This window comes from Cervus canadensis, chromosome 1, assembly GCF_019320065.1.
Source record: "Cervus canadensis isolate Bull #8, Minnesota chromosome 1, ASM1932006v1, whole genome shotgun sequence".
In the NCBI taxonomy this organism is placed as follows: Eukaryota; Metazoa; Chordata; class Mammalia; order Artiodactyla; family Cervidae; genus Cervus; species Cervus canadensis.
Window position 1 is genome coordinate 59,365,984 of NC_057386.1, and position 20,003 is coordinate 59,385,986.

At 36.7% G+C, this 20,003-nt stretch overlaps 1 protein-coding gene and 2 pseudogenes across 1 annotated transcript; 2 read left to right on the forward strand and 1 right to left on the reverse strand.

Moving 5' to 3' along the window:
* The first annotated feature begins 5,802 nt into the window (after positions 1 to 5,802).
* LOC122437834 (olfactory receptor 5W2-like) lies at positions 5,803 to 7,715 on the forward strand. The gene is made up of 2 exons (XM_043462356.1): positions 5,803 to 6,739; positions 7,705 to 7,715. Exons 1-2 carry the CDS (start codon positions 5,803 to 5,805, stop codon positions 7,713 to 7,715), a joined length of 948 nt encoding a protein of 315 aa, XP_043318291.1.
* A 6,250-nt stretch (positions 7,716 to 13,965) lies between these two features.
* Positions 13,966 to 15,934, reverse strand: LOC122451712 (annotated as a pseudogene).
* A 1,989-nt stretch (positions 15,935 to 17,923) lies between these two features.
* LOC122437939 lies at positions 17,924 to 18,914 on the forward strand (annotated as a pseudogene).
* The last annotated feature ends 1,089 nt before the right edge of the window (positions 18,915 to 20,003 follow it).

Consider the following 20,003-nt stretch of genomic DNA (forward strand, 5'->3'; position numbering starts at 1 on the left):
TGTATTTCCATACATATTGTGAAATTATTTGTTCTAATTCTGTGAAAAATACCATTGGTAGCTTGATAGGGATTGCATTGAATCTATAGATTGCTTTGGGTAGAAAAGCAATTTTGACAATATTGATTCTTCCAATCCATGAACACGGTATGTTTCTTCATCTGTTTGTGTCCTGTTTGATTTCTTTCATCAGTGTTTTATAGTTTTCTATGTATAGGTCTTTTGTTTCTTTAGGCAGATATACTCCTAAGTATTTTATTCTTTTTGTTGCAATGGTGAATGGTATTGTTTCCTTAATTTCGCTTTCTGTTTTCTTATTGGTAGTGTATAGGAATGCAAGGGATTTCTGTGTGTTAATTTTATATCCTGCCACTTTGTTATATTTGTTGATTAGCTCTAGTAATTTTCTGGTAGAGTCTTTAGGGTTTTCTATGTAGAGGATCATGTCATCTGCAAACAGTGAGAGTTTCACTTCTTCTTTTCCTATCTGGATTCCTTTTACTTCTTTTTCTGCTCTGATTGCTGTGGCCCAAACTTCCAAAACTATGTTGAATAGGAGTGGTGAGAGTGGGCACCCTTGTCTTGTTCCTGATTTCAGGGGAAATGCTTTCAATTTTTCACCATTGAAGATCTTAACAGAGCCATCACAAGCAAGGAAATCGAAAGTGTAATCAGAAATCTGCCAGCAAACAAAAGCCCAGGACCAGATGGCTTCACAGCTGAATTCTACCAAAAATTTAGAGAAGAGCTAACACCTGTCTTACTCAAACTCTTCCAGAAAATTGCAGAAGCACGTAAACTTCCAAACTCATTCTACGAAGCCACCATCACCTTAATTCCAAAACCAGACAAAGATGCCACAAGAAAAGAAAACTACAGGTCAATATCACTGATGAACATAGACGCAAAAATCCTTCACAAAATTCTAGCAAACAGAATCCAACAACATATTAAAAAAAATTATACACCATGACTAAGTGGGCTTTATCCCAGGAATGCAAGGATTCTTTAATATCCACAAATCAATCAATGTAATACACCACATTAACAAATTGAAAGATAAAAAGCATATGATAATCTCAATAGATGCAGAGAAAGCCTTTGACAAAATTCAACACCCATTTATGATTAAACCTCTCCAGAAAGCAGGAATAGAAGGAACATACCTCAACATAATTAAAGCTATATATGACAAACCCACAAGCAAGCAGTTCACTGTTCTTATAGTGCATTATGTGTTTACTAAATGAAGTCTGAGCATTTAAGTGTTTTGTGTTCCATGGCACTTTGAATGGCTTCTATACTAATAAATCTTATTATCTTTTTTAATTAACTAACATTAATTACATAAATACCAAATAATTCATACTAACCTCAATATCATCATGAAGTAAAAACAATAGGTAATAACTATAAAGAAAATCCTAAATCTATTTTTTTCTATAAAGGCTTCATCAAATGGAGATTAGAGTGTAAAATAGAAATGATGCATGTTGTGATAGGGGAAGATAGCAGGCAGAGACCTGACAATTATAGAGGTCTTAAGGTGGACAATTCCATGACTTTTTATAACTAAAGCATTTTTAAGGAAGGAAACAATTTAATTTTGCCCTCCTAGTGCATATTGGCAGATCTAATAACTAAATTTATATGAAAGAGATTAACAAGAGGAAAAAAGTGTTTAATTATGTACATAGATGGAATCCACATAACATGAGAGATTCCAAACACAGGTAAAAGGAGGTATACATAATCTCATTTTATCTTTACATTTTAACCATATATAACTGACAAAGGAGAAAGTGGTAGGAGTCTGAAAATAATAAGGAATGGAAAGCCATTCACCAGGAGGTGAAAGGAACAAATGTTTGGTAGACAAATGTATCCTGAGGAACAGAAACAATGAGTCATTGAGAGAAATTATAACATTTTTTTTTAGGTTTCTCCCTGTCTAGGAGACCTAGTTCATATTATTCTGCAGTCCCCATCTATGATAGTAGTTCCTTCTTTGAAACATGAGATCTATCTAAATTATTTTAGACAGCTAAGGGCAAGTTAACAAGAAAAAACTTTTCTGTGTCATTTGCATCTGCCCACAGAAACTGCTGTCCAGTACCTTTCTGACCCCCACCCCTTTCCCTGCAGCCAGTACCAGCTCCTTCCCTGCTGACCTCCAATCAAACCATGTAGATTCCTATCATGGCTGCCACACTGCTCCTTTTTTCACTTAGGTATTACCTAGAATGATCTCTTGTATATAATAAGTCAGCATTCAAGAAATATGCATGGAATGAATGAATGAATAACCATAAAATGGGGATACCCATAATGTCATAAAATTATTGTAGAGTTTAATAAGAAAATATATGTAAATTGATTAAAATAGAAGTATTTGGCACAATACAAATTACTCAGCTCAATATAATTGTCATACCAAAGAGCCATATTTTGGGGTGGCAAATTTTGCTCCGTTCTAGATTCACAGTTTTGAAAACATGGATTAACCTCGAAGGCATTAAGCTAAGTGAAATAAGTCAGACAAAGTAAAAACAAATGCTGTATAATCTCCTTTATATGGAATCTAAAAAAGTCGAATTCAAAGAACCTAAGTAGAACTCAAAGAACCCTCCATGGGCTAGAGGAGTTGGGGAAGGGGATATTGATGTTGCTCAAATGGTTCAGATTTTCTGCTATAACACGAATAGTGTCTGAGGATCTAATGCACAATGTGATGACTATAATTGCCAATGCTGTGTTGTACATTTGAAATTTGCTCAGAAAATATATCCTAAATTTTCCCAACACAATAGAAAAATGAAAACTATGTGAAGTTTGCTGTTGTTGGTTAGTCCATAAATTGTGTCCAACTCTTTTATGACCCTGTAGACTGTAGCCCACCACGTTTCCCTGTTCTTGTGATTTCCCAGGTAAGAATACTAGAGTGGGTTGTCATTTCTTTCTCCAGGACATCTTCCCGATCCAGGGATTGAACCTGTGTCTCCTGCATCGCCTCAACTGAGGGTGGATACTTACCCACTGAGCCGACTGGGTAAAAAATCCACTCTCTTCAGCATTTCCACAAGCTAGTAGTTAACTACTTGAATAATGTGTCTGAACTCCTATGGTAACACCACTCATTAGCTATAGAGTTAATCAACTGATTGTTAAGGGGGGTTAAGTTCAGTCACTCAGTCATGTCTGAAACTTTGCTACCCCATGGACTGCACCATGCCAGGACTCCCTGTTCATCACCAACTCCCAGAGCTTGCTCAAACTCAAGTCCATAGAGTCAGTGATGCCATCCAACCATCTCATCCTCTGTTGTCTCTTTCTCCTCTGGCCTTCAGTCTTTCCCATCATTAGAGTCTTTTCCAATGAGTCAGTTCTTTGCATCAGGTGGCCAAAATACTGGTTCCAGTTTCAGTGTCAGTCGTTCCAATGAATATTCACGACTGATTTCCTTTAGAATGGACTGCTTGGATCTCCTTGCAGTCCAAAGGACTCTCAAGAGTCTTCTCCAACACCACAGTTCAAAAGCATCGATTCTTCAGTGTTCAGCTTTCTTTATATCCAACTCTCACATCCACACATGACTACTGGAAAAACCACAGCCTTGATTAGATAGAACTTTGTTGGCAAAGTAATGTCTCTGCTTTTTAACATGCTGTCCAGGTTAGTCATAACTTTTCTTCCAAGGAGCACGCATCTTTTAATTTCATGGCTGTAGTCACCATCTGCAGTGAGTTGGGAGCCTAAGGGGACTAAAATGCATCAGCAATTCTCTATAATACACATATCCTGTTTTTGCCTCTCTAAAAAGAGAGAAAATTATGAGTCATAATAAGTCTTTATCACCTGAGTCAATCATTGTTCTAAAAAGATATAGTGCAGGTATAAAATAAGCATTTCCCTCACTTTTCATTTCTAATGGTTGTTAGTGGAATCCAAGTATCCCCACAAACTGAATCAAATCTTTGCATTAATCAGTCAGAATTGATTTTAGGTACTGATTTTTTTTTTTAATATTTTGGCCTTTCATGCATTGCTTTGACATTTCTTCATATCCTTTTATTACTGGAAATATTCCTAAATGGCATGGGAAAGGTGAACATTTCAAAAAGGTAGAAACAAAATGAATGATAGGAAGATATAAATTGCTAAGTGGGGAAATCTTGTAATTCACTGGATCTCTACTTTACTAGTCAAAGTGTAAGATGCATCGTGTAAATGTGCAGCTTAATATAAACATAATCTGTATGTTTCTTCCTGTCAGATAAATATGTTGACAATAGTGAAGAAATAAAGCTCAAATTTTGCATTTTTTTAAACTGTTTTCACAGGGGAAAATGAAGAGCAGAAAATATAATTAACCAAATGTTAGAAAACAATGAGCCAGGAGATGGAAACTTCAGAGATTTAAGTCCCAAATGCTACCAGGCAAAATAAAAGGTTAGCTGTTTATTTTTTTAGGCATCAGGAGCAAGGGCAGAAAGACCTGATCCTTCTAGGTATGTTCTTGAATCTCTAGATTTAAGAATATAGGAGAAAAACTTACCATTAAAAAAATGAGAGACTTATAAACGTAATGGTCAAAAAATATTTTCTTCTCAGAACTGGAAGAATCTGTCTCTAGTATCTATAAAATGATTGTTTAATTATTTTCTTTTAATTTAGATTCACAGGAAAGCCTTTACTCTTTGTCATTGAGGAAGTATATTTTAGTTGTCATTGAGGAAGTACCTTTTAGTTGTTTTTTTTAAAAATAATTTAGACACCACACTATACATAGCAATGTGTGCAAACAATTCTATGTAAATCATACGCTAATATACACTTAAAGAAAGTCTGTCACCAATATTCTAATTGTTATACCAACAGAGACGTGCATACATACAGACACAACACATGCAAATACATGCACACAAGAAGACTATATTTATAAGAAGTGTTTATTATACCTCATCCCATTTTCTGTTTTTTTTTTTTTTAATTTGAAAGCCAATTTAAAATCAAAGAAATGCAAATGCATGTGGTAAATTCTGCTGTTTTCAATTCTTTGTATCATTTTTCTTTGACTGGTCAAGGGATTCATCCCCTGGCACCAGGGCACTGCAGAGATCGGTAATGAGTACTGTGGCAAAGCAACAACACATTTCTATAGTAAAGATCAATAATACTTATTTCATGTCTACCAAATGCTGAAGGAAACTTAGACTAGAACAGTAGCATAGTAATTTTCATTATGAATAGTTGCTGATATGCTCTAGAATGAATAGAAAATAATTTTAGACCAACATCATCTGAGCTGTTTTTGAGAAACATAACAATGGTAACAATTTCTTGGGTCCAAATAACTACTTCTAGAGATGGAAAATGCCTAATCCTGTAACTGACAGCCAGGTCTCTCAAACATTGGTGTCTCTTCTATGGTATTTTGGACATAGAATAAAACATTAATCCAATTATATGCCCATAGATAAGAAAGCAAAAATCTAGGAAAATGAAAAACTCATAAAATTTTATATACATCATGATGACATGCAGACTTAGATACAACTTTTTCAATGTGTATTACAGGTTTTTTGTTGTTGTTGTTGTTGTTGTTTGTTTGTTTTTATTTTTCGAGGTAGGTAACAATGTTCCTTCAAGAAGTAGTTACATGATTGGGTAATTTTCTGAGTATAAAATGACATTTACGCAAAGAGACTGTGTTCTTCTTTACAGATATTTTGCAGATGTCCATATGCTCATCTATAGTTTTCCTGATCACTTGTCAAAAATTTAGATGAGAAAAATTAAAGAATGGAAAAAGAAAATTGTTCCTCTGTGACTGAATTCATTTTCTTGGGGAGTACCAGTAATCTGGGAGGTAAAGTGACCTTATTTGCCACGTTACTACTTGTTTATCTTATTAATCTTCTGGGAAATCTTGGAATGATAATTTTGATTAGAATGGATCCCCAGCTGCAAACACCAATGTATCTTTTCCTCAGCCACCTCTCCTTCTGTGACCTCTGCTATTCGACAGCAGTCGGACCCAAGATGCTGGTTGACCTTTTAGCCAAGAACAAACCAATCCCCTTCTATGGCTGTGCCCTACAATTCTTGATTGCCTGTACCTTTGCAGATTCTGAGTGTCTCCTGCTGGCAGTGATGGCCTATGACTGGTACAAGACCGTCAGGAGCCCCTTGCTCTATGCAGTCAGCATGTCCAGCAGGGTGTGCTCCCTGCTCATGGCTGGGGTTTACCTGATGGGGATGATAGATGCTCTGATACACACGACATTAGCATTCAGCTTATGTTTCTGTGGGTCAAATGAGATTAATCACTTCTTCTGTGACTTACCTCCACTCTACCTTCTTTCCTGCTCTGATACACAGGTCAATGAATTGACAGTATTTATTGTTTTTGGAGTTATTGAATTGAGCTCGATTTCAGGAGTTCTTGTCTCTTACTGTTATATCATCCTAGCAGTCTCAAAGATTCATTCTGCTGAGGGGAGGTTCAAAGCTTTCTCCACCTGTGCCTCCCACCTAACTGCTGTGGCAATTTTCCAGGGAACTCTTCTTTTTATGTACTTCAGACCAAGTTCAATCTACTCTTTAGAGCAAGACAAAATGACATCATTGTTTTACACCCTTATGATTCCCATGTTAAACCCTCTGATTTATAGCCTACAGAACAAGGATGTGAAAAATGCCCTAGAAAAACTAAAAAATAAAAGATGGTTTCAAATATTTATATCATACATATGCATACACATATAGTAATTATTTTTGCAAAATTATATGGTATGATATGTGAGAAATATAATTTTATCAAATTATTTAATAAATGAGTATCTATACTAAAGTTCAGCCATAGGAAATGGTTGCAGTTTTCAAAACTTGCCATGCTTTATTATATGTCTTGACCTTATCTCTGAAATTCTTTCTGTGCAAAACTTCCTGGCTCTTTAAATTCTGTCATTTTTTTTCTGTGTATCCATTCATTCAAGCATTATTATTTCAAGTATGTTAATATTTATCAACTATTTACTGTTTCTTTGCCTGCCTCTAAGTGTTTTACATTTCTTAAAAAATCCATTAGTTTGTATAAAAACAGACCTTATAATCTAGATGAATAAAGAAACATTTATTAACTAACCACACATACAATTCATAGTAAAGTTTAAGATTTTCATTAATTAAAAAAAAAAGTAAAAACAGGGTGAAAAATTTAGGAACAAAAGTCAAAACACAGTGTGCAGAAGAAAGGTTTTCTTGAATGGAGATATTAATTGTCAGATTCAAAAATAATTTGGAAAAGGAAAAGATTCTAGGAAGATGATTTGATACTTACAGAGGTCATGAGTAGAGCAGCTGTATACCTTTTTAGGGAATTGCCAGTGGCTTAGTAAAGAATCTGCTTGCCAATGCAAGAGATGCAGGAGACTCGGACTCAGTCCTTGGGTCAGGTAGATCTGCTGGAGTAGGAAATGGCAACTTGCTCCAGTATACTTGTTTGGAAAATTTCATGTACAGAGGAGCCTGGTAGACTGTGGTCTCTGGCGTCACAAAGAGTCAGATGCGACTGAATACACAGACACACACTTACACAAACCTTTTTAGAATTAAGAAATCAAAAATTGAAAGCAATTTAAAGTGCCTTGGTAAATTACATAGTTTTCTTTAATAATTAGCTCTCAACTCCTCCCCTTCTAGTTTCTGATTAAATGCTCCTTTTCATAGTTCACAGACAACCATTTTCTTTAGTCATTCTAGGTATAATACCATCTTGCTTGTGAAATCATGGCCTACAGTGTGAGATTGTGAGCAATCTTTGCCCAAGGATTCTGCATTCCATCTGTATTATCCAAAGAACGTAACTAATGTTTGGGAAACAAATGGAGAAAGAGAGAGAGAGAGAGGAAGAAGTAAATAAAAAGGAAGGAATAAAGAGTAGATAACATTTGTGAGTGTTTATTAGACATCAATAATTAACAAAATCAAAATTAACTGAAGATATTGTATGTGGCTTGAATATATGGGCAGCATATATATATATATATATATATATATATATAATAAATTTTAAGAAAGAATATAAAATGGTTGGAATACTAGGGTGCTGATCTAGAAAGAAAATACATATCACACTAGAAGCAAAGAGCATTCATCTGTATACATTCTTAATACGTATATATTTTGTTGGTTTCTGCTCTAGAATCTGATGCTAAAGCACTGAATCAGCATGTCTAAACAGCACATATTTTTTGAAGAAGCATGTAAAATTCATGTACTTATTTATTACAGTTGTTACACTGTTTTTATTGTTTTACACTGTTTTATTGTTTATTACAGTTAAACACCACTGTTTCTTAGATTTTCTAGCTATCGTTGTAAAGTGTCTTTGTGCAAAAATGTTTCAGAATTAAAATACTGCAGAGGTTTTCACCTGTACTATGTTTCTTCAATTTACACACAATATTTTAGAACTGTTATTTATGAGCAGAAACATGGTAGAAATAATTTTTTGAGATATATTGTCCAAGAAAAATGGAGTGTTGGTGGATTGTTGCTAATTTGGAGAATATGCATGTGTAATCTGGTTAGGTAATCTCTCTCCTTATGACCGCCCTGTATCAGAGCATCATTCGATACATTCGATCTACATACTGGCTGTTATTATGAGATCTAGCAGATGTGAAATAAAGGCAAGAATATTTTAATCCCTATAAGTGGGATTATAAAATTAAAATAGATGTATTCAATCATCTGTGGACCTCTCATCCCAATTTACCAGTATCTCCCTGGAAGGAATTTGTACACATAGATGTACCTCAGCTCTTATGACTATTCTAGGGATATGGTAGAGAATCTGCCTGGAATATGGGAGACTTGGGTTCAATCCCTGGATCATGAAGATCCCCTGGAGAAGGGATGACTACCCACTTCAGTAGTCTTGCCTGGAGAATTCTGTGGACAGAGGATCCTTCTGGGTTACAGTCCATGAGGTCACAAAGAGTCTGACATGACTGAGTGACCAACTCTTTAAGGGTCAACACGTCTCCAGATCATCTTACTCTGACAGACAATAAGACTTTCATTCAAGAATGTCACAGGAAATTGAAACCATATCAAACATTATTCCAGCCACAACAGTATAAAACTATAATTCAATTAGAGAAATAAGTTTAAAAATTTGCAAATGTATGGAGATTAAACATATCCCTGAACAACCAGGAGTTCAGAGAAGAAATAAAAAATAATTTAAAAAAATATATAGAGACAAATGGAAATAGAAGAATGTCATGCCAAAAATTAGAGGACAATAACAAGCTACAACAAACACAGTTTTAAGAGGAAAATTTGTGTGGAAAAAATTCTTACATTAAGGGAAAAAAAAAACAAAAACAAAACAAAAACCCTAGAGCTACTTTTATACCCCCAAGGAATTAGGAAAGCAAAACATGCTGTCCAAAGTTAGTAACAGAAAAGAAATAAGAAAGATCAGAGTTAAAACATATGAAATAGAAAAAGGCAATCACCATAAAAGCTGTACTTTTCACTTCAGTTCAGTTCAGTCGCTCAGTTGTATACGACTCTTTGTGACCCCATGAGTCACGCCAGGCACGCCAGGCCTCCCTGTCCATCACCAACTCCTGGAGTCCACCCAAACCCATGTCCATCCAGTCGGTGATGCCATCCAACCATCTCATCCTCTGTTGTCCCCTTCTCCTGCCCTCAATCTTTCCCAGCATCAGGGTATTTTCAAATGAGTCAGCTCTTCACATCAGGTGGCCAAAGTACTGGAGTTTCAGATTCAGCATCAGTCCTTCCGATGAACAGCCTGGACTTATCTCTTTTAGGATGGATTGCTTGGATCTCCTTGCAGTCCAAGGGACTCTCAAGAGTCTTCTCCAACACCACAGTTCAAAAGCATCAATTCTTCTGTGCTCAGCTTTCTTTATAGTCCAACTCTCACATCCATACATGACTACTGGAAAAACTTTACCCTTGACTAGACAGACCTTTGTTGGCAAAGTAATGTCTCTGCTTTTTAACATGCTATCTAGGTTGATCATAACTTTCCTTCCAAGGAGTAAGCCTCTTTTAATTTCATGGCTTCAATCACTATCTGCAGTGATTTTGGAGCCCCAAAAATTAAAGTCAGCCACTGTTTCCACTGTTTCCCCATCTATTTCCCAAGAAGTGATGGGATCAGATGCCATGATCTTAGTTTTCTGAATGTTGAGCTTTAAGCCAACTTTTTCACTCTTTTCTTTCCCTTTCATCAAGAGGCTCTTTAGTTCTTCACATTCTGCCAATAAGGGTAGTGCCATCTGCATATCTGAGGTTATTGATATTTCTCCTGGCAATCTTGATTCCAGCTTGTGCTTCATCCAGCTCAGCATTTCTCATGATGTACTCTGCGTATAAGTTAAATATACAGGGTGACAATATACAGCCTTGATGTACTCCTTTTCCTATTTGGAATTAGTCTGTCATTCCATGTCCAGTTCTAACTGTTGCTTCCTGACCTGCATATAGGTTTCTCAAGAGGCAGGTCAGGTGGTCTGGTATTCCCATCTCTTTCAGAATTTTCCACAGTTTATTGTGATCAACACAGTCAAATGCTTTGGCATAGTCAATAAAGCAGAAATAGAGTTTTTTTTTTCTGGAACTCTCTTGCTTCTTCAATGATCCATTGGATTTTGGCAATTTGATCTCTGGTTCCTCTACCTTTTCTAAAACCAGTTTGAACATCTGGAAGTTCATGGTTCACATATTTCTGAAGTCTGGCTTGGAGAATTTTGAGCATTACTTTAGTAGCATGTGAGATGAGTGCAATTGTGCGGTAGTTTGAGCAGTCTTTGGCATCCTTTTCCAGTCTTTTGTCCACTGCTGAGTTTTCCAAATTTGCTGGCTTATTGAGTGCAACACTTTCACAGCATCATCTTTTAGCATTTGAAATAACTCAGCTGGAATTCCATCACCTCCACTAGCTTTGTTTTTAGTGATGCTTCCTAAGGTCCACTTGACTTCACATTCCAGGATGTCTGGCTCTAGGTGAGTGATCACACCTTCATTATTAACTGGATCATGAAGATCTTTTTTGTACAGTTCTTCTGTTATTAACAAAATGGAGGGGGAAAATAGCTAAATTTACCAAGAATAAGGGAGAAGTCTCAAATAACTAATAGTATAAATGGCATTAGGGATATGACCCTTGATGCTACACAAAAACGAAGGATCATAAGAAGCTACTATGAACAATATACAACTCCTCCCCCCGAAAAAAATCAAATGACTTAGAAGAAATTGTTAAATTCCTAGAGCATAACAATCTACAAACCCTGAATGATGAAAAAATAGAAAATCTGAATAGACCAATTACTAGTAAGAAGATCTAATCAGTTATCCAAAGCTTGCCCAAAAGATAAGTTCAGGACCATATGGCTTCATTGGTGAACTCTAATATTTAAAGAATTAATACTTTTTAGACTTTTCCAAAAAAAAAAAAGAAAAGAAAAATAGAAGCATAGGTAGTACCTCCAAACTCATTTTATGAGCCCAGCATTACCTTGGCTCAATACCAGACAAAACACAACAAGGAATGAAAATTAAGGGTCAATATTCCTGACGAACATGAATGCAAAAATCTCTAACAAAATATATATATAAAAAAACAAATTCAAAACTGTATTATAAAGATCATACACTATGATCTAGTGTTATTTATTCCAAGCATGCAAGGACAGTTTAAAATGTGCAAGTCAATTAATGTGATATACCACATTAACAAACATAAGAAAAAGTAATATAATCATCTCAATAAATATAGAAAACAAATGACAAAATTAAAAAAAAATCATGATAAAATTATCATCAAACCAGTTAGAGAGGGAACCTATCTCAGTAAAAATAAAAGACATATCATATATGTCCTTATATCACTTATATCACATTAACTCAGCTTATATCACATTAAACAGTGAAATCGGTAAAATATTTCCTTCGAAGATGAGGAACAGACAAGAACTCCAGCCCTTGTAAATTGCATTTAACGTTTTCTTGAAAGTCCTAGCCAGAAGAAATAGGAAAGAAAAGAAATAAAAGGCGTTCAGGTGGAAAAAGAAGTGAAATAGTCTCTGCAGGTAGCATCATATAGTTTATAGAAAATATTAAATTTTTCACTATCAGTTCAGTTCAGTTCAGTCTCTCAGTCGTGTGCGACTCTTTGTGACCCATGCATGAATCACAGCACTCCAGGCCTCCCTGTCCATCACCAACTCCTGGAGATTACTCAAACTCATGTCTGTCAAGTCGGTGATGCCATCCAGCCATCTCATCCTCTGTCATCCCCTTCTCCTCTTGCCCCAATCCCACCCAGCATCAGGGTCTTTTCCAATGAGTCAAATCTTCGCATGAGGTGGCAAAAGTGTAACAAAACCAATAAATAAATTCAGTAAATTTCAGGTATAAAATAAATACAAAAAAAAAATACAAAAGCAGTTGCATTTCTATACACTTAACAATTATTTATTGGAAAGAGAAATTAAGCAAAAAAACTCATAAAAATAATTAAAATAAACAACCAAGAGGTGAACGAACTATCCCCTAAATTGTATTGATGCAGTATAGAAACATTGTACTGCTGAAAGAAACTGAAGAAGACACAAATAAATGGAAAGGTATTTCATTGTTATGCATCAGAATAATTATTATTGCTAGAATATCTGTATCACTCAAAACAAGCTACATATTCAATATTTTACAAGAAAAAAAAAAAAAACCTCTAGAGACATGGAATCAAAAAAAGATGCTTAATAGGCAAGTAATCTTGAGTAAGCAAAACAAACCTGGAGGCATCACATTTCCTGATTTCAAACTAGTAATCAAAAGACATAGTAATCAAAAAAGTATGGTATTGGAACAAAGCAGACACATAGATCAATGGAAAAAAATAAGCCACCTTATACATGGTTGATAAATGTACAATTATGGATCCAATAATATACAATGGGAAAGATAGTCTTTTATTTTTATTTTTTCATTTATTTTTATTAGTTGAAGGCTAATTACTTTACAATATTGTAGTGGTTTTTGCCATACATTGACATGAATCAGCTCTGGATTTACATGTGTCCCCCATCCTGATCCCCGCTCCCACTTCCCTCCCCATCCCATTCCTCTGGGTCTTCACAGTGCACCAGCCCTGAGCACTTGTCTCATGTATCCAACCTGGGCTGGCGATCTGTTTCACACTTGATAATATACATGTTTCAGTGCTATTCTCTCAGATCATCCCACCCTCGCCTCCTCCCACAGAGTCCAAAAGTCTGTTCTATACATCTGTGTCTCTTTTTCTGTCCTGCATATAGGGTTATCCTTACCATCTTTTAAAATTCCATATATATGTGTTAGTATACTGTATTGGTGTTTCTTTCTGGCTTACTTCACTCTGTATAATGGGCTCCAGTTTCATCCATCTCATTAGAACTGATTCAAATGTGTTCTGTAATAAATGGTGCTGGGACTACTAGATAGCTGCAGGCAAAATAATGAAACTGTGTTGCATTGCTCAGTCATGCAACACCATGGGCTGTAACCTGACAGGCTCCTCCATCCATGGAATTCTCCAGGCAACAATACTGGAGGGGGCTGTCATTTCTTTCTCCAGGGGAACTTCCCTACCTGGGGATCCAATGGAGGATCTCTTATGTCTCCGAAATTGGCAAGCAGGTTCTTTACCACTAGTGCCAAATGTACTCCTTATTCCATACACAAAAGTCAACTTAAAATGAGTTAAAGACTTGAACATAAGAATGGAAACCATAATACTTCTAAACAAAATACAGGAGGTAAACTTGACATCAGTCTTGTAAATTAGTTTTTGGTTTGACACTGAAATAAACACACAAAATCAAAAATGATTAAGAATAAACAATAATAAGTAAAATAATTATTTTAATTAATGTATTTTTTTTCCAGGAGATGGTGAGTTTTATTTTGTCTTGTCTGGATAGAGGTTTGATTTGCTCTCGAATGTTCCAGGGTGGAGAGAGACTAGGAGAAAGCACAGAATGCAGAGGTCTATTCAGTGTAATCTCGCTCATTTTCATCTTCACCATCAATGGCGAGGGCAGCATATTTGCTTGCAGAACTGAACCTCGAGGCTGGATTTTCTTCAGCTTTCTTTGGCTCAGGTGCAGATCTGGAGTTGTGATCCTTTTTGCCATCTTTCCTGTCTGACTCCTTCCAGTGGTCTTTGTTCCCTCCATCTCCCGGACCACAGCTGGAGTTCCCATTTTGGCCTTTTGGGGCACTTACCCCATCTATTTTATTTTCATCTTTCCTTGCTGATCCCTCCTCAGATGGTTGAGCTGGAACTACTTTCCCTCCACCACTTGTAGGGGACTGCTGCTCTGTGTCTGAGCTCTGAGATCGAGCAGGAGGGTTAGAACTTCGCTTCACCCAAGCATTCTCCTTTGGTGGAGGGGCTGGCATTACCTTTAGAGGCTGTTCAGGTTTGGGAGGCTTAGAAGTTGGAGACTGACAGTCTTCCTCTTTATTGGGGGTTTCATTTTCTAGAGACTTCTCACTCTCACTTCTTCGTGCATTTCTGCCAGATGTGGCTGAGGTCCCAGTTTGTTATGACTCACTTCCTGTCCTCGATCGTTCCCGTTCCTGAGTTTCTTCACTTCGCCAGCTTGGGTGTCTCTCCCGAGGCCGTTGCTCTAGTTTTGGCTCATCCAGCTGATGCTGCAGTTTCTCTTGTACCTTCTGTAGCTGCTGTTCTACTTCTCGTTCTCTAGCAGCTGTGTCTACAGGCTTTGCCCCTCCAAAGACAGAGGCTGCCCGACTGGACTGGGAGGTGCTAGCAGAGGAATCATCTTCCTTAGGAGTACTCCGAGGCTTTAGGTTCAGTTTGGGTCTTTGGGGGGGACCTCTATCATCCCGCCTATAATCATCCCGAGAGTAATCATCTCTGGAGCTCCAGGACCGGTCGAGAGTAATCATCTCTGGAGCTCCAGGACCGGTCATCTCGTCTGTCGTATCTGTCTTCCCAGTGGTCCCCGCCTCCTCTGTAGTCATCATCCCTACGGTACCCGCTACTGAACGCTCTTCTGCCACTGCCTATCCTGGAATCGTAGCCTCTGTCATAGTCTCTGCCACCTCGGTCATCATAGTGATCTCGGCCCGTATCGATCCATGTCCCGGCATGGGCCATCACGGTAACTGTCCCAATACCCATCACGATATTGGTCTGAATCATAACGATCTTGATACTTGTCTCCAAAGCTATCATCACCCCTTCTAGGAGGGTAGTCATCAAAGCTGTCTGGAGCAGGACGGGCCCTCCAGTCGGTATCTGTTTTGTCAGAATCACGATTTCTATCTCGGCCAAAAGAATGATCATCCCTGTCTTTATCCTGTGCTTGATCAGCAACGTCCACTCGAATTCTCCTATTACCTAGAGACTCTTAGTTGAGGCTCAGGGCACTGAGCAAGGAATCCAGGTCCTCAAACTCAGCATAACCAAAACCTTTTAACCTCTCAGGATTACTGGGTTCACGTGGTAAACGCACTGCACTGATATTTAATCCTCTAAAGAATTCCTTAATGGAGTCTTCTGTCACGTCATAGGGCAGGTTCCCTAGAAAAGTAGTGTAGGGTGGAGATTTGGGAAGATGGCTCCAGTCGATATTGGGTTCCTGAGCAGCCCGTGGAGCAGTGGGCAGGATGGAACGGTCAATTGGAGGAGCCCGATACACATCATATTACTATGCCAGGTGGTTGAAACATCCCCTTCCAGATCGTCTGTTTCATCAGCCCAGCTGACTGGTTTGGGGACATAGGTGCTGCCTCCACCAGTCCCTCCATCCTCAGCCAGAAAGTCTGTTAGGGAGATAGTCTTCCCCTTATTCTTTTTCACTGAGGCCGCCATGTTGGGAGAGGGAGAGAGAACACAAAGGGTATTTTAATTAATGTATTAATTTAAGAATTTAACAGGATGAGTGATAACATAAAATAATTAAATAGAAAGTTTGTTTCACTTTCATTAGATGTCTAATTTGAGTGGAAGATGGTGCAGACTTAGAGTAACAATGAATCATAATATTAAAATAATTTTACCTTTCTAATATTGATCAACTTGAAGCAAGTTCAAAGAACTAAAGTTTGGCCATCGCTGAAGTGGTTTCATCAATCACAGGGGAAAATACAGAACTAGAAATTTAATTAATCATATGTTTGCATAATACAATAGCATGAGGGTAAACGCTTAAGAGATTTACTCCCAAATGTCACTCTGAAAAATTAAATGTGATTTGCGTATGTTGTTCAGTTACCAGGAGCAAGCACCAAAAGACTTGCTGATCACAGGTAGGTTTCTAAGTAACCAAATATAAGAGTGGAAAATAAAATACTTTATGTTTGAAAAAATAAGGCATAAATTATTTAAAAACTTGTAGATAGATTTTTTTTGCTATTTTCTTTAGTCATAGTCTGAAATCTCTTTGCAAAAAAATGATGTTTCTTTTAAAGTAAGAGAAAATCATTCATTTTTATTAGATAAGTAAAAGTTATATTAATTTAGTTAATAATCAAAATTAAGAAGATAATCATATTTTTATTTCATAGTTCATATTTTAACCACTATGAAATGGTATATGTATACTTAAGACTTTTTTCAATATTTCACCAGTCACCACTGATATATCCCAATACAAATACAAATTTGTATAAATTCAGCCTGGTATAAACCACATAATATATTTACTTGTTTAAAGCAAAATGAAGCTATCATTCATATTCCAGTTTTCATATATTAACAGGGAAACAAAAATACATACACACACATGTACACATAAATAGAAGGCAATATATCAAAGATATGTTTATTGCTCCTTTTTCCTTCTCTATTTTTAATGGATGTGTGTTCACGCTAAGTTGCTTCAAGTTGGGTCCAACTCTTTGTGACCCTGTGGACTATAGCCCGCCAGGCTCCTCTGTCCATGGGATTCTCAAGCAAGAACACTGGAGTGGTTCCAGTGGTCATTCCCTCCTATAGGGGATGTTTGCAACCCAGGTATGGAACCCCTGTCTCAGGCACCGCTTACCTTAGCAGCCACCTGGAATAAATGAGGCTAAAATCTAAAAAGCTGTGTTGATTCCACTTGTTAGAATTTGTTTGGCTGATCAAGAGACATATCTTTTGACCCCTCACCACTCCTGCATGCAAGTAACAATAATGTGGAATATATCTAGATAAAAACTTATGAACTACCTAATGTCTCAAAAATATGAAAACTAATTTAGACTGAGAATAGTAATATCATATTGTTCATTTTAAATTCCAAGATACGCTCATTGTGTGAGTTTAATACACAATCTTAAGCAAATTATGATTCCTTTTTAAGTTTTATTTTTCATTGGAAGATAATTGCTTTACAAAGTTGTGTTGGTTTCTGGTATATGATTCTTAAATAGCTCAAGAAGTATAACCACTTTTATGCTCAATTGGATATTTATTTTATACATACAAGGTTGTATACTCCAGTTTTGTCTGTTTAATTTGGGTGTTGCTTTCATATCATATTAACCTGTAGTGATCTCTAATCTCATAATTGATTGCTGAGATAAAGCAGTGAAGTTCCACACAATTTCAATACCTCACAGATGACATCCAAATTGAGGATCAAGCTGTCAAAATCCTATCCTAGACACTTCAACTTTTGTCAACAACATAAAATGAGACATCTCTAAGCTACATTATGAGGATAAAGGATATAAAAAATATAATACACTGTAATAAATATTTTCTTATTTACAGATTATATTTTTCCAAATGTCAAGAAGAGTTAAACCTTTGATCTCAGTCTTTTTTTTTTTTTCTTCTTATGATTTCTGGAGCATTTTAGAAGAATAAAGAAGAATGGATGGAGAAAATTGCTCTTCCTTGAATGAATTCATTCTCTTAGGAATTAATAGCGACCCTAGAATCAAAGTGATGTTTACCATGTTTCTGGTTGTTTATCTCATTATTCTTGCTGCAAATATTGGGATGATCATTTTAATAAAAGTGGACTCCCAGCTTCACATGTCAATGTACTTTTTCCTTGGTCACCTCTCCTTCAGTGACCTCTGCTAATCCACAGCAACTGGACCCAAGATGTTGATAGACCTCCTTGCCAAGAGCAAATCAATCCCCTCTTATGGCTGTGCTCTACAGTCATTGATCTTCTGAACCTTTGCAGATTGTGTCTCCTGCTGGCAGTGATGGCCTATGACTGGTACAAGGCCATCAGCAGCCCCTTGCTCTATGCAGTCAGCATGTCCAGCAGGGTGTGCTCCCTGCTCATGGTTGAGATTTACATGATCAGCATTGTGGATGCTTTAATTAATGCAATATTAATATTCTGCCTGTGTTTCTGTGAGTCAAAAGAGATTAATCATTTATTCTGTGATGTTCCTCCTCTACTTTTGCTATTTTGCTCACATGTACAGGCCAATGAGTTAGTGATATTTATCATTTTGGGCTTCATTGAACTGATTACGCTTTCAGGTCTTTTTGTGTCTTACTGTTACACCATCCTAGCAGCGATAAAGATCCACTCTGCTGAAGGGAGGTTCAAGGCTTTCTCCACCTGTACCTCCTACCTAACTGCTGTGGCAATTTTCCAGGGAACTCTGCTCTTCATGTATTTCTGGTCAAGTTCATCTTACTCTCTAGATGAAGCAAAATGACCTCCTTGTTTTATACCCTTGTGATTCCCATGTTAAACACCCTGATTTATAGCTTAAGAAACAAGCATGTGAAAGAGGCTCTGAAGAAGCCTAAAAATGGAAAGTGGTTCCATTGTAAAGCTGTAGGTATATGTTTTTCTCCTACTCTTACACTACGATTTAAGTCAAAATTGTTTTGATTCCTCTGGTTTGATCAATAAGTATATTCAAGTCATTGCAAAATGTGTTGTTTCCTATATACTCCATACTTCCATTTTATGTCTTGAACTTATATTTAAGGCTCCCTATTTGTGGAAAAGCTCTGAACTGTAAGTTTGCCAAGTTCTTGCTTCCTCTGAATTTAATGGTAAATCTAGCAGTTTTTACACAAATTAATCTTTTCTAATGGAAGTGATAGGTATTAACTAGATAATTATTCACATTATTTATAATTAACTATATTTGCACAATAATGTAAAGACTGGACAACGTAAACCCAAAGCACATTGTTCAAATATAGTGAAGAAAGTTAAAAATTGCTCCCTGAAAACGAACACAACTAGTTTGGTATCTAAGAGATAAGTAGGAAGTAACTGAGAGATGCAAGTCAGCAGAGAAAGCATTTTGTGAAGATGGTTGGACAGTTAGAGTCACTGTGAGGTGGACAAGACCGTGTCATTTAAGGAAACTCAGTGTGTCCAGGTTGGAGGGCTGCAATTTACAACCCAGTCACCTCCTCCAGGAATTGTATGTCTCTCCTGCAAGCTCTGAGCTTGATTCACACACCAGCCTTTGCTTCAGATCATTGTTGTATCTGTTTTCTAAATTATTTCCTTCAATGTGGGGTTATGAACATTCTGATTTTAAAGACTGTTACCCAGGAGATATATAGCAAGTGGGTAAATGAAAGAATGAGAAAGAGAGAAAAGGAGAAAGAAAGAAGTTAATTTTATTGAAAATTTATTCATAATAAAGCAAAAAAAAAATACTGATAGCTTTAAATGCATGTGCCTTAAACACATGTTTTGTACCTTATATCTGCTTCCCAGATGGTATAGTGGTGAAGAATATACCTGCCAATGCAGGAGATGCAGGAAGTGCAGGTTTGATCCCTGAGTCAAGAAGATCCCCTCGAGAAGGGAAAGGGAACTCACTCCAGTATTCCTACCTGGATAATTCCATGGACAAAGGAACTGGCAGGCTATAGCCTAGGGGGTCACAAAGATTCAGACACGACTGAGCACAAACTCACACACACATACATACATCTTATATCTAAGTACATAAAC

Excerpts from the sequence above, each read along its gene's own strand:
- LOC122437834 (XM_043462356.1), top strand. The coding sequence starts at position 5,803 with ATGGAAAAAGAAAATTGTTCCTCTGTGACTGAATTCATTTTCTTGGGG.